A 14,195-nucleotide genomic window follows, 5' to 3' on the forward strand; every position below is an offset into this window, starting at 1 on the left:
TCTGCGGCTCCTCAATTAATTGGAATCTAACGAAGGTAGAACAAAATCTAATGGAAATTGAAGCCATTCCGATACAAATGACAAATGGACAGGTGTGTGTATAACCAACATTAGAAATCGAGTCAGTTTATCTCTTTATAATAAATTTGTATTGGATTTTTTTTATTAGTATCCAATTACCTTTTAAAACCAAATACATTTTTTAGATTTTTAACGAAGTCTACATTCTTAAAATTGAATAATATGCTTTAGACGGGAAATCCCGTGATCGCGGGAAATTTCAAAATGAATACCGATTTCCCGAGAAATGAAAAAGTGCGGGAAAAGAAAAACTCTAATTATTACCAACATTCCCAATAAATTTATCCAATTCCTTGATGATTCATTTTCTTTACGTAAAAATTTTATTCAAGTTACAATAGCGTTCCATGGTTCCAGAAGTAGTTGAGACATCAACTAGTTCCAAGACTAACACAAAAGAATCTGAAGTGCTACTGATTACATTCGTTCTAGAACTATTTATTTTAGAATAAATTCTGAAAATTTTGCTGGGACAAAAGAATTACAAAATTAATTTTTAAAAAATTATAAAATAACAACATTCAGAACTACCAAAAATAATAATAAACAATAAAATTTTCTTTAAAAAAAAGTACAACATCGATGGAACAAAAATTACACTAAAAAGCAGTTAAATACAAAAAGCTACAAGCATTTTTCAAAAAAACAACCTCTTAGTTATTCGAGCAACATCAACTTGTTTCATTTGGATCAAGATTGTGATGAAAATGTTTATCCTCATCAATATCATCATCATCGATAATATCACCATCATCATCAATTATATCGTCATCAGTATCATTATCCTTAATTACATCATTATAATCATTATGATTTTCGAATTCCAAACAACAATGAGGACAAGTTGAAGAACACAAATTCGTTGAATTTGATGTAGTCGACGATGTTGTAGTCAGAGAATCACTAGAGGCTAAAGATAATAATAATTTACAACTGGGCAGGGGTGAATTGAAGGGTTTGTAAGTATTCTCTTCCGGGCAATGTTGTTGATTATTTTGCTGCAGCTGCTGCTGCTTACGTTTTATACTGCGTACAGTTTTAGTTTTTGAACTTAATTTTAAGGTACCACAACGTTGAAGGGTTTTGGCTGCCTTAGGAGCTGATGATTGCTGTTGTATATGATTACAGGTGGAGGAGGAAGTGGTGCAGGTAGAAGAGGACTTGTGGAGATGACATTTACAACAATTATTGGTTTTTATACAAGTTGTTTTATGTTGATAAGGTTCTGGCTGTTGTTTAAGGAGTGTGCAGGTTTCCACGCTACAACAGTTTTTAGTTTCAAAACATGGACAGGGATCACAGTTAACATTTAATTTAGTGCTTAAAGACAATTTACAAGGTGTTGAGGAAGTTTCAATTACAGAATTTGTACATTGTTTAAGGTAATTATCAGTATCATTGTTATTAATGTTGCTACAATTATTATTATTATTGATTAAATTTGCATTAAAACTAATTCGTTGTTGGGTTTCAGTATTAGATGATTGTTGTGGTTGTTCTTCTTGTGAGATTTTCAATTTGATATCAAAATCTCTACCCTCCAAACCAAAAATACTCCATTCTTTTAATTGTTTCAAAATATCCGTTTGTTCTGGTTCAGTTAGTAGAGGTTTTTTAGGACCCGACTTTTTGCTTTCCATTAAATCAGAAGTGGATTTACTGAGTATTTTTTGATTTTGAAATGGCTGTAATTTGAAATCTTTATTTTTGGCAAAAAAATCAGCCATTTCTTTGACTTTCCCTTCACCCCAAGTTTTTGAAAATTCTGGCATTTCGTCAGAACAATCGGAACTTAAGAGATTATTTTGCGATAAGGATTTGGGTTTTTGTAAGCTAATAGGAACATATTCAGTTTGAGTTGGATTTAAACTTTGTTTACGTTCGTTATTAAGTTTTGAAAAGATATTTACATTTTGTGTTTTTACAATAGAATGATGGTGCATTTGCGGTGGTTGTGGCGGCGGCAGCTGCTTGCTAAAATCACGGTTAATTTGTGTATGATTAAAAAACCTGTTTTGCTGTTGCTGGTATTTAAAAGCCTGCTGTCCTGCAGTAATTCCACCACCAGAGGTTGATCTTATACTATTTAGTTCTCGTCTGGGTTTTAGAGTAACTTCCCTAAAACGTTGCGTCAACAAAGGCATTCTTTCTATGGACTCCGAGGAGGAACGCTGTGAATTTGAATTACTACCTCCCGAATCTGCTTCCGCCGCAGTGTTAGCATCATTGCTTGAGGTGGAACGATAGGAATTTAATTCTCGTCTTATTTTCTGTATCAATGACATTTTGCCTTGTTTATCTAGTGAAGAATTTGAGTCCTGTTTTAAAGATTCATTCGAATTGTGATTGGAGGAGGAGGAGGTGTTTGAACAATATTTACTTAAAGCGTCATGAGTATGAAATTTACGATTTGTTAAAATTTCCACTGTAGACTCTTTGCTGGCAATATCTTCCAGATCAAAACTAACAGTTTTACGTTGGGTATTTAAGTTCAGCGGTTTTTTGTTGCCTATAATACCGCGATTGAGCTGTTGAAATGGTTCTAAGGGTACATAGGGTTTCTCCTCTTCTGTGGGAGAACCATCATCGATAAAGGGTATTTCTTCGGTATTTGAAACAGAGGCAATGCCCTCTTCATTGAGCGGTTGATGAACTTCAGTGTACACAAAATTTGTAAATGATTCTTGGGAATTTGTTTTATTAGCACTCGATTGTTCACCCGGCTCCATATACTCTTCTATATAAATCGAGGGTGGTGGTGTATTTGTTATATTAGCATTACTCGCACTGCGGGCACGTTGTCTTAAAGGGCCAAACTGCTGTTCGACCGGTTGTTCGTGCTGCTGTATAGATATTTCCGGCATTGCTGTTTGAAACATCATGCCACCACCTTGGGGATTTGTCAAATTATGCGTGCTCAGCGATACCTCTTTACTCATGTTGTACAAACTACTGGCCGATCGGGCTATAGGTCGGGTATCACGATATCTAGGATCTATAGGTATTTGATATCCCATTAGACACCTTTCTTCGAGCAGAGATGAAGCCGATAATCTTCGTATTGGTGGTGAGGAAGATGTTGGATAAATGCCAGCATACGACTGACGACGACTACGATTTAAACTATCATCGGATATGGAATTATAATAACGACTATTTGTATTGTGAGAACTATGTCTTCGTTGTTGCTGATGATGATTCTGTGGAAATTGTAGTGTGTTTCTGTCATCTTTTGGGTAGTATTTATTAGTTTAAAAATTATTGTTATTTTTATATTAATTTTAGTTTAAGTTTTAATTAATTAATGGCAGCATGTAGGAAGGGAGTATGATAAATTTTATATTTAGTTTAACTAATTAGCATTAATGGTTACTTTTAAATCTAAATAAATACGTGTCTAATTAATGACGTTGTATCTAAGTGTAAGTGTAAATTAAATAGATGTCTAGTGTCATAAATGTAAGTAGAATTAAGTAAAATTTAAAAGGAGTCAAAAGAAAATTTATTTTACAAAATATATTTGCAGAATTCAACAGAACAGTATATTTTGTTTTATGAAATCAATAATACATTTTTTTTAGATTCCTAAATAATAATTTAAACTAGCAATTAAAGATTAAACTTCCAATAAAATGCACCTGTTAAATGTAGTGACATTTGATCCTTGGTGATCAAGTCACGGTTTAATTTTAAATATATAGATTAGCAGAGTGCACTCTTTTTGGTTCCAAATTCAAATCTAGCTAGACAAAAGTATTTAGTAGCTTTTTTATATAGATTTGGGGTCTCTAAATTTAAAAAAATATATCTTTTTACTGACAAAATCTCTAAACACAAGATTAAAATTGAAGATTTATCAAAATATTGTTGTCTACAGAGAAATTGTGTATAAAATTATCTACATAGTTTCCATTAAAATTTGAAATAAAATAAAAGAATGGACAAGGTGGGATACGCTTTTTAGGAGACACATTCTCTATAAGATGCCTCAAGATATAAACATAGTTATTAGACAGTCTTTGTTGTTGGCAAGCTATAGAATATTAATTTTTTTTTTTAAATTTTTTAAAGACCCAACTTTAAAAGACCGAAACAGGACGAAAGTGGGAACCAATAAAGTAAAATATACATTTAATAAAAGCTGATTTCAATGTCTATTATAAGATTTGAAGTATGAATTTCTATGTGCTAAAACAAAACGACGTATTAAAATACTATTTACGTTGTATGACAGCATGTTGTTAGCTATTGTAAAACAAATATATTTCGCTTTATTCTGAAGACACAATTATTTCGAATTTTGTCCAGCCTGATTTGGAATGGGAACCACAATAGAGTGGCTAGAACTTATTACATCATTAGGAAAGTCTTTTTCAATTTCCAGTTCACTACCACTCATTTCAACCTATTCTTTTGACTCCTTTGTTTAAATTAAAATTTTTAAAATATAAAATAGTTTCAGTGTAATAATTTACATACCACGTTGTATAACAGGACTGGGTTGTTGCAATAAAGTTGCCAAGCCATGATAGATTGCTCCTTGTTTGGCTACTTCCAAGGTAACAACAGGTCCTGTGCGTACCAAATAATCGGCAGCCCTAAAAATTTAACAATATAAAAAATAATTAACATCACAGTCATTTTAAAATAAACATCAAAATCCATGTTAAACCATAAAGAAAACCATTATTTGTCCTCTTGATAAATCGAAAATTGTCTCTTAAAATAAGAGGTCTAAAATTTTTTCCAAATTATTCAATTTCCCTTAATTTCAATATCAAATTTCTGGATGTTTTATTATATCATGATAAAAAGTTCAAGCTCAGTCAAATTGGTCTACATTTATTATATTCAAAGGGCTTTTTTATACATGATTAATTTCATAAGGGCTACAGTTCAAAACTAACTTATGAAATTAATCATGTATAAAAAAGCAAGTAAGATAGCTATTTTCGGTTGAGCGGAATCTTATATACACCAAAGATTGAAAATCATTTTTGTTGAAAAAAATTATTTTGGTGAAACATTTTTTTTAGCGGTTTTTACTTATAACTAGAGTTTTTCACGGGAATTCCCGGCAAAATTTTCAATCCCGAAATCCCGGAAAATTTTCCGTGAATGTCACAGAATTCTATTCCGATCGAAGGTGGAATTATATTTTATTTTTTCACAAAGAGTAAAACGAAAATTTATGGAATAAAACCGTGGAAATGAATTTTGTTTAATATTATTGGGTGTTCTTCAAATTTTAATTAACATCTTTACTGCCACTATGGATTTAATAAGCAAAACATTGACAAATGAAAATTAAAAAAATAATAATTTGCGAATTAATTTCAATCTAACGAAGGAAGAAAAATTGAATTCCCGGGAAAATTGAATTCCCGGGATTCCGGGAAATGAAAAAGTGCGGGAATAGAAAAACTTTACTTATAACTCATCCATTTGTGGGCCGATAAAGATTGAAAATCAAATTATTTTGTCGAACAATTATTTTTGCTGGGTTTTTAGCTAATAACTCAGTCATTTGTCGGCCGATTTGGAATTCTTGCAATATGTAATAGATGTGAAAGATTTTACAGCTTGACATGGATTCTCCCCAATTAATAAAAATAACAAACCTTTCTTGTGTTATGCCTATCAAGCTTTGACCATCAACACGCAATAGCTGATCACCAGCCTGTAAACGGCCATCAGCATCGGCAGCACCACCCGGCACTACACTTTTTATATAAATACCCAAACGTTCTTGGCCAGCGCCTTTAGCTGCCACTATGGATAAACCCATGCCATTGGAATTTTTATGTAATTTAATAACTTGTACTTCGGGTTGAGGAAGTTTATTAGACATAGAACTCGAAGAACGGGTCTAAAACAAAAATAAATTACATTTTTAATAATAAAAAAAACTCTTTGAAATAATTTCTATAACTCACATTAAACTGATGCATATAAACCGTCCACAGACCAATCGAAGTGGGTTGGGCAGCCAAACGGCACATGCCTTGTTGCTGCAAAGGATTAATGAAATCAACCAAACCCGAAGGTATACCACGCACTACATCGCAACTGAAACCATCATCGGGTAATAGCAAAGCTAAGTGTAATTCAGGTGATTCTTCTAAGCGTACTTCACGGCCATCGGCTCGTGTTAGTTCGTCGGCCACCGACTCAGCCATACGTATGGCGGTATCCACCAGATTTCGGGGAATTTTCTCTTGTTGTAGTAAAGCAGCCATTTGCAAAGAGTTCAAACGGAAACAAGAGCAAGCCAATTGTTGGATTTCCTCAACGGATGTTTTGGGTGCCTGCAGAAATTGGGCACATTGATTAATTTTAGCCAGATGACAATCGGCTGCTAATTCTAAACCCTGGCGTTCGGCCCAAAGTTCTAAGAGCTGTAAACGTTCGGTCATAACTTTGCCCCATTCGGCGGTGCACATATGGGAGTTGGCCACAATCTAGAGGGTAAACAAATATGTTAAAATATGATTATATTAAAATTTTAAGCGAATTAACGATAACTTTTGATATCGAAATAGCAGTAACTCCAACAAAATAATAAACAAATAAAACTCAAAATCGATCACAAACATTTCTTGCTCACCGTATTAAAACAAATCACATTAATATAATGAAATAATTGCGAAAATAATTGTATGGTTAAGGCAGCATTAACGCGACATCTTCTCAGCAATGCCATGGCCGAACCCAGCACTGTTAACACTAAACCAGCGGCCGAATCATGATCTATGGTTTCCGACAGGAACTGATTCAATGTTTGTGATAGTTCCACTCTAAAACAATTTACTAAATTACGAAAAGCTGTCTGTACACTTTCCGCCAACACTTCTTGGGCTTGCACCGAGAATGCACTGATGTGACGATCGGATTTCAGGAAGTGTAAGAACTCTGATGAATTAGCCATCCAAAAGGCCAAGATACGTGGATCTGAATATTGTTCTTGAACAACGTTGTAAATAAGGTTAGCAACATGATGTAAGAATATGGTTAGTTTGTGAGCACGCTCTGTGGGCTGGAGCTCTGGACGGTAGTGTGTTGAAGCACGGTATCTGAAAGGAGAAATTAAATTATTAGTACAAAGATGTTTACAAAAATGTTAAGCTGGGGATGTGGATGTAAAAATTTCATTTTTAGCTTTTATCGTATGTTGGTTTATGATCAATATTTATCTCAAAATTCTAGGCCTATAAATATTATAAATTTGGCTTTAATCATTTGATTTATGTAGTCAATATTTAAGATCCTAAATGTAACTACAAAAATAGAGGTTTTTAGATTTGACTTTTAAGTATATAGATCAATAGATAGATCTGTTTAACCTAAATAGTTAATTAGGGTAAAATACAGTTGTTCGCCAATTTCTATCGAAACTAGCGGGATTGATATTTATTAATTTATACAACATTTAAGCAGCAAAAGCTTTAAAATTTTCTGCAAGTGTTGCAATTAAAACAACAAATAATAATAATAAAATCAAAACATGCTCAAGATTAATCTTAGAAATATAAAACGAAAGTATAATTGTATAAATTTTTACCTGGCACATAAATATAATGAATATACAGGAGCTAATTTAAAATGTGGCGCATTTACATCCAATTCACTTATAATATGTCTTAGAAATAATTCCTGATGTGTTTCAGGAAATTCTAAAACTGCGGGGAGAATTGGTTCTTGACCCTGCGGTTCGATATGGGCAGCTGCTGAGGTCGATGATGAAGGCATTTTGGGAGATCTAAAGTAAACAAATAAAAAGTAAAATATCAATAAATTTCAAAACTGAATGAATTTTTTCATAAAGCATTTTATTTACAAAAAGGACTAAAATTTTACAAGACAACACACAATATAATAATAAAAAACTTAAGAAAAATTATTAAAACTTCAAAATAACTTGACAATGAAATGATTTAATAAAATAATTAGCGACAATTTACAAACGAAAAAGTGAGTTTGTTTTATATTTGTTTAATTGGGATTTAAATAGTATTTTTTTAAAGTGTTGTGTGTAAAGTAGAAGAAGCTGCAATTGAGATTTTTTTCTTTAAGAAAAAAAGAGAAATTTAGAAATTATTAAAACAATTTAAACATATTATTCTAAAACATTTACTTAAGATTTACCAAAAGTTTATTAAAACAACATTTTCTTACAAAATGTATTTTATAAAACTTTATTAACTTTAGTAACCCCCCATTAACACAAAGCCTGGTTATGCCTTAACTAATAGTTATACTGTCGTTTAAAATTATTTTTGTATGAAAACTGTCAGTATAACTATTATATAACTATAGTTAACACTTAACCAGCCTTCGTGTTACTGGGGGTAAATGTGTATTTTTTACAAATAAATGCAATATTTACCTTTCTTGACTATTTGAACCTGCCGATTTTAAACTGGATATTGATTTTGTTTCATTCTCCAGATTACCTTCTAAACTTTGTGTATCTGCAGCATTGCCAGCGGCTCCACCACCACTACCGCTTGTGAAATTGCCACCTAATGTTGCACTGGTATGATTATTATGTTCTGAACCATTTGAACGTAATTTACCATCAATTTCTGTATGCTCCGCCGGATTGCTGTTATGGGGATCGTATTCACTTTTATGGGTCTGGGAATTAAAAAGAATAAACATATAAAATTGAAATAAAGATGCGATAGTACCTAAATAGCAGTAGTAAGATTTGTTTTAGTTTAACCCATGTTTTCTGAACTTTATGGCAAAATTATAACTTAAATATTTTTAATAACAATTTTCATACAAACATTTTTAATTTAAAGTTTTGTTATAATTTTGTCATTATTTTCGGATCATAGATATAGATTTCAGGTTTAATCTCTTAAAAATATAGTTCATGCTGTGTCCTCAATTAATAATCAAATTTCAAGGAAATATTCCCTGCTAAATTTTTTGAATGTTCGAATGAAAATGATTGTTGAAAATGTTTAATTTTTGGAACAATTCGAATATCGAGCAGGATAAGATTTAATTTAAATAAAAATAATTCTTTGTTGAACTAATTCATTCAAACTTTGAATGATTAAATTTTTATTAATTCAAATCTAATACATACAAATTAAATGAATAATTTTGTCCTCGTATAAATAAGATGAATTCGAAAATATTTAAATTGAAGAAAAATTAAATCATTCTATAAATTTTATGAGGCTATTTTATGAGGTAATGGATTTGAATTAAAAGAAAATTTAATGTTTGAATAAGGAATTAATTCTGTTAAGAATTAAAGATGAATGATTCATAAAGGAATTAGTTCTATATAGAAATTCTCAAAGAAATGAATTCAATACGTTTGAAGTACTAAGAAGAAGAATTAATTCGTAATGAATTCTTTAATGGAATTATTAATAGAAAAAAATTAATTTGATTTTTTCGAACCTACATTTTTGTAATTTAATCAATTAAAATAGTGATGAATAGTGATACAGAAATCGTTTTCTTTTGATCGTTTGAATATTCAAACATTTATCTAAGATTCAGGACTTGGCTTCTGATGATCGTTTGAATGTTTGAATATTTAAGATACAGACAATTATTGCAGATACGGGTTTGAATGTTCGAAAGTACTTGAACCTTGTTTTAACAGAAAAGGCGATGTCGAATTTATTCAAACCATCATATATAATTATAATTCTTATATACTATACTTATAATTTGAACATTGAAACTATCATCAGTAATAATATGGTTTATGTTATGGAATGAATTCGAATATTGGACCAGGGTATGATATTTATGGGTGTTTTGAATAACTCGAACAATGAAATTAATTCGATGATTGAACCAAGTTGTGTAAATGACCACTGACGGTGTAATTATATCATTTATGTTATGGAATGAATTCGAATATTGGACCAGGATATGATATTTGTGGGTGTTTTGAATAATTCGAACATTGAAATTAATTGGAATAATTCGATTGAACCAAGTTGTGTAAATGATCGCTGACGATGTTTACAATGTTGAAATTAAATTGATTCAAAGGAAATGCTTTCTGGTGATTGTTAGAATATTAAAATCAGTTCAATTGTTTATCTAAGATTCAGGAAATGATTTTTATGTTTAATTGTATTTCGAACATTTAGACAATCATTAGTAATGTTAATCTGAAGTCTAGATCAATATTCGAATTAATTGGAACATACATTTCATCAATATTTTAGTTTTACTTTATTGAAAATGGTTTTCGTTTTGGTAATGTTTTTTTTGTATTGTTCGAATGATTTTGAAGTTTAATAATTGGTATCATGGGGTCTAGATCAATATTCGAATTAATTGGAAAATACAGGTCATCTATATTTTTGTTTTTCTTTATTCAAAATGGTTTTCGTTTTGGTAATGTTCGAAGTTTAATTTGAATATATATCATACTAGTTGACCGCCCCGGCTTCGCCCGGTAGCATTTACTAATGTTAGTTCGTCAAGTTTCACCAACCCATTTACACCTGCCTGTTCTTATTTACTTGCAAATAAAATATCTAAATTTGTGCTGCATACAGTTGACTTTACTCAAAAAAATTCCGAATTTTACCCGGAATTTTTTTCTTTACAAACCATCTCCTGAAAATTTCGAATCGAATAAAAAAATCAGCCAAATCTCTCCAGCCGTTCTCACGTGATGCCATTACATACATGGACCATTTAATTTTTATATATATATATAGATATGGGGCATTTCATGTCAAGTGAACCAACTTTTGAAATCGATGTCTTCTGATCGAGATGAAATTTGCACCAAGGTTAGCTATATTGGATAGTAATTCAGACACAATTCAACAAGATCGGTCGACAACTCTCTGAGTTAGAGGGGGTCAAAATTTGACATTTTGGCCAAGCAGGTGTTTTTTCTTATCCATGTAACTTATTACCTATTGTTCTTAGCAAAATGTGCACCAAATATTTTAGATAGCTCTTTCTTCTTTCGAAAAAAAATATTTAAAAAAAAAATGTAATAATTTTTTTTCGAAATCAAAAACTTTTTTGACTTTTCTTTTAAAATGGGCCTCTTTTTTTCTTAAAATAAAGCTTAGATATTTTCCTTGAAGACCTATTTGGTCGCTTAGTGGGATGCGAGTTCGATATCTCAAAACATACAATTTTTGACTTTTTTGGTAAAATCAAAAACTTTGTTGACTTTTTTTTTTCAAAATGGACCCTTTTTTATTTTTTTAGCTCAAACAAAAGCTTAGATATTTTCCTTGAAGACCCTTTTGGACGCTTATTGAGATGCGAGTGGGATATCTATCAAAATAAATATTTTGAACTCAAGACATACAATTCTTGTCTTTTTTTTTGCAAAATCTAACTTTTTTTTCAAAATGGGCCTTTTTTTAAATTTTTTTTTGCTCAAAAGAAAGCTTAAGTCCATTCCTTTAATATATTTTTGGACGCTTAGTGCGAGTGGGATATCTTTCAAAATAAATATTTTGTAAGTCAAGATATAAAATTTTTAAATTTTTTTTTTTGAAAAATCTAACTTTTTTCCCAATAGGGCCATTTTTTAAAAAAAAAAGATTTTGCCCAAAAGAAAGCTTAGGTCGTTTCCTTTAAGACCTATTTGGTCGCATAGTGGGATGCGAGTGGGATATCTATCAAAATAAATATTTTGTAACTCAAGACATACAGTTTTTGAATTTTTTTTTGGCTAAATCTAACTTTTTTCTAAAATGGGCCCTCTTTTTTAATTTTTTTTTTGCTCAAAAGAAAGCTTAGGTCTTTTCCTTTAAGACCTATTTGATCGCTTAGTGGAATGTGAGTGGGATATCTAAAACAAATATTTTGTATTTCAAGACATGAAAAATTTGAAAAAGGGGACACTTATTCAAGATCTAAGTCATGATTACATGAATATTCGAATATGGATTTAAAACCAAGGAATTCATTCAAATAAATTCGCACATTGATTTTATACTATAAACAGTTTATAATCAAATTACACGATTATTAATATTTCATCGGTAATTTTAATTCGTTTTGAAAAGAAAATCGTTTTAATTTGTATTTTTGAAAATGTTTTCTTTCGAATAGAATTGCACAATAACTCAACAGGTTTCATTAGTTTTCACTTATTTTACTAGTTTTTAATTAAACAATGAATTATTGTATTAATGCAATTTTCATTTAAACTACAGTTGGTCAAATTTATTAAAAGCAAATCAACTCACGATAGTCCAATTAAATTCCTATTAAATAAAAAGTATTAAAAAGAAAAAATAATGAAAAAAAAACTTACCGAACTTAAGGCTCCATCTTCATCATTCCATGAACCAGGTGAAGTTGGTGAACGACTGTGTTTAAAATATCCAGCGAGTTGTTGTAACACAATTGTTTTAAAACCAATATTTGTAGTATTTGGTTTTCAGAATCAATATTTGATAACCAAACGTAGAATTTTTTGTTGTTTAGATGTGTGTGTGTGAGTGTTTGTGTAAAAAGTTTTAAAGTTTTATTTCAATTCCGGGGAGGATGTATTGGGGGAAGGTGTGTTTTATAGTTTGTTGGTTTATTTGGTTGTGTTTATGTTTTTTTTTTTAAATTTTTGGTTGGTTTGTGTGTTTGAGGTGCAGTTTTTATTATTTTTTTTTTAAATATTTTCAAAAATTTATTAACAAAACAAATAAACAACATAAAAATGTTTTCGTTTTTTTTTATGCAACAGAAAATACAACATAAAATGAAAAGAATGTTAAAAAAATATATGAATGAGTAAATAAATTAATAAGTAAAACAAAACAAGCATAAATGGAATTTTAAAACATAAATAATTGTAAGAAAATGCTTTTAAAAATGTATTTGAAATATTTTTTCAATTACAACACACAAAGAAAATATTGCTCTAGTTTTGATTGTTGTGACTAATGAATGAGAGACAGTGATGTTTTGTGACAGATAGATAAATTTAAATTTTTGCATTTACATATTTCACAATAAATGTAATTTTGAAATATATTTTTAATTTCCAAGTTTTCTCTATTTTAAAAGCATTTTTTCTTATCAATTTTCATAGTAATTTATATTACAACATAAAATTTGATAATAAATTATATAGATTACAATTACAAACAGATTTAATTTTGTTTTTTTTTATTTTTATATAAAAAACAAGCATACACTTAGATTTAAACACAAACAAAATGTTGAGTTTATTCGAAAATAAATTCAAGCAACAATCCATAGATGATAACTTACCTTTCATAGAGGCACGCTGAATCCAATTGTGACTGTGACAAGGCCAAATTGTAACGGCCATCAGTTGGTGAATCGACAAAGCGATAAGATGCCACACGACCAAACATAACAACCGAACCGTTCTAAAATAAAACATAAATCAAAAATAAACAAATATAAATTAAGTTGTTCTCTTAAATGGATTTTTTAATTAATTATATAATTTAATTTATAAAAAATTTAATAACAATTACATTATTTAATTAAAATAAAAAATTTGGTAGGGAGAAATAACCGTATCAAACGACCGCAATTTATTGAAATTTGTTTATATTGAATGTGGAACACACACGTCTAACATTGACTAATTTTAAAAATCAACTAAAAACAAGGGGCGTTTGCTCTAATGGACGCCTTCATCTCGTCATTCTTTTCACAATTTTAATTCACATTTTGTGTTCTTTTGTTGTTATTGTTGTAATTTGTATTATTATTTGGTTTTGGGAGAGCAATATTTAAATTTTAAATTAAAATCATGTATGATGGGTAAACTGCGATTACAGAGTACTCTATTTGTAATGTGGTTTAATTAATATAAACGATAACTGATAAAAATGATCTGAGTTTAAAAACAATTATCTGGCAAGATTCTATACAATTCCATAATTCAGTTGGGCCATCAGTGTTCTTCTTGTAGAATAGCCCATCGCTTACCAGTTAACTCCTTGGAAGTCAAATTTGGAAGAGTATTCGAATGTTTGCAATGTTGGAATAAATTTGAATGTTATATAAGATGTAGGAAATGATTTAAGACAATGCTTTTAATGTTTGATTGCACTTGAATACGAAATCTATCTATTTATAATGAATTGTTAAGTTTCCTGTTTAAAGTTAAAAATATA

The 14,195-nt window shown here is 30.1% G+C and overlaps 2 protein-coding genes across 4 annotated transcripts in view; both read right to left on the reverse strand.

Annotated features, from left to right (window-relative positions):
- cno (canoe) overlaps positions 1–14,195 on the reverse strand; it is a 188,322-nt gene that overhangs the window by 9,771 nt on the left and 164,356 nt on the right. The window contains exons 9-17 of one of the 3 annotated variants that reach the window (XM_065508390.1): positions 13,315–13,436; positions 12,359–12,413; positions 8,658–8,718; positions 8,468–8,603; positions 7,643–7,840; positions 6,689–7,154; positions 6,018–6,542; positions 5,703–5,950; positions 4,561–4,679 (exon numbers count right to left, since the gene is read on the reverse strand). In XM_065508390.1, coding sequence (XP_065364462.1) covers positions 4,561–4,679; positions 5,703–5,950; positions 6,018–6,542; positions 6,689–7,154; positions 7,643–7,840; positions 8,468–8,603; positions 8,658–8,718; positions 12,359–12,413; positions 13,315–13,436 — 1,930 coding nt within the window. Of the gene's footprint in view, positions 1–4,560; positions 4,680–5,702; positions 5,951–6,017; positions 6,543–6,688; positions 7,155–7,642; positions 7,841–8,467; positions 8,719–12,358; positions 12,414–13,314; positions 13,437–14,195 lie in introns of all 3 variants that reach the window. The other 2 variants (XM_065508382.1, XM_065508398.1) reach the window with 2 other exon arrangements.
- Positions 753–4,480, reverse strand: LOC135948844 (ras guanine nucleotide exchange factor Q-like). The gene is made up of 2 exons (XM_065498299.1): positions 4,429–4,480; positions 753–3,310 (listed from the first exon to the last, which is right to left on the reverse strand). The coding sequence occupies exons 1-2, from the start codon at positions 4,478–4,480 to the stop codon at positions 753–755; spliced, it is 2,610 nt and encodes an 869-aa protein (XP_065354371.1).

Source organism: Calliphora vicina, chromosome 1 (genome assembly GCF_958450345.1).
Source record: "Calliphora vicina chromosome 1, idCalVici1.1, whole genome shotgun sequence".
In the NCBI taxonomy this organism is placed as follows: Eukaryota; Metazoa; Arthropoda; class Insecta; order Diptera; family Calliphoridae; genus Calliphora; species Calliphora vicina.

Bases quoted from the DNA above. Each gene is read 5' to 3' on its own strand.
- LOC135948844 (XM_065498299.1), bottom strand. From the start codon at position 4,480: ATGAGTGGTAGTGAACTGGAAATTGAAAAAGACTTTCCTAATGATGTA. The intron at 3,311-4,428 runs GTTCTAGCCACT...ACTACCCAAAAG, and splicing joins CTTTCCTAATGATGTAATAA to ATGACAGAAACACACTACAA.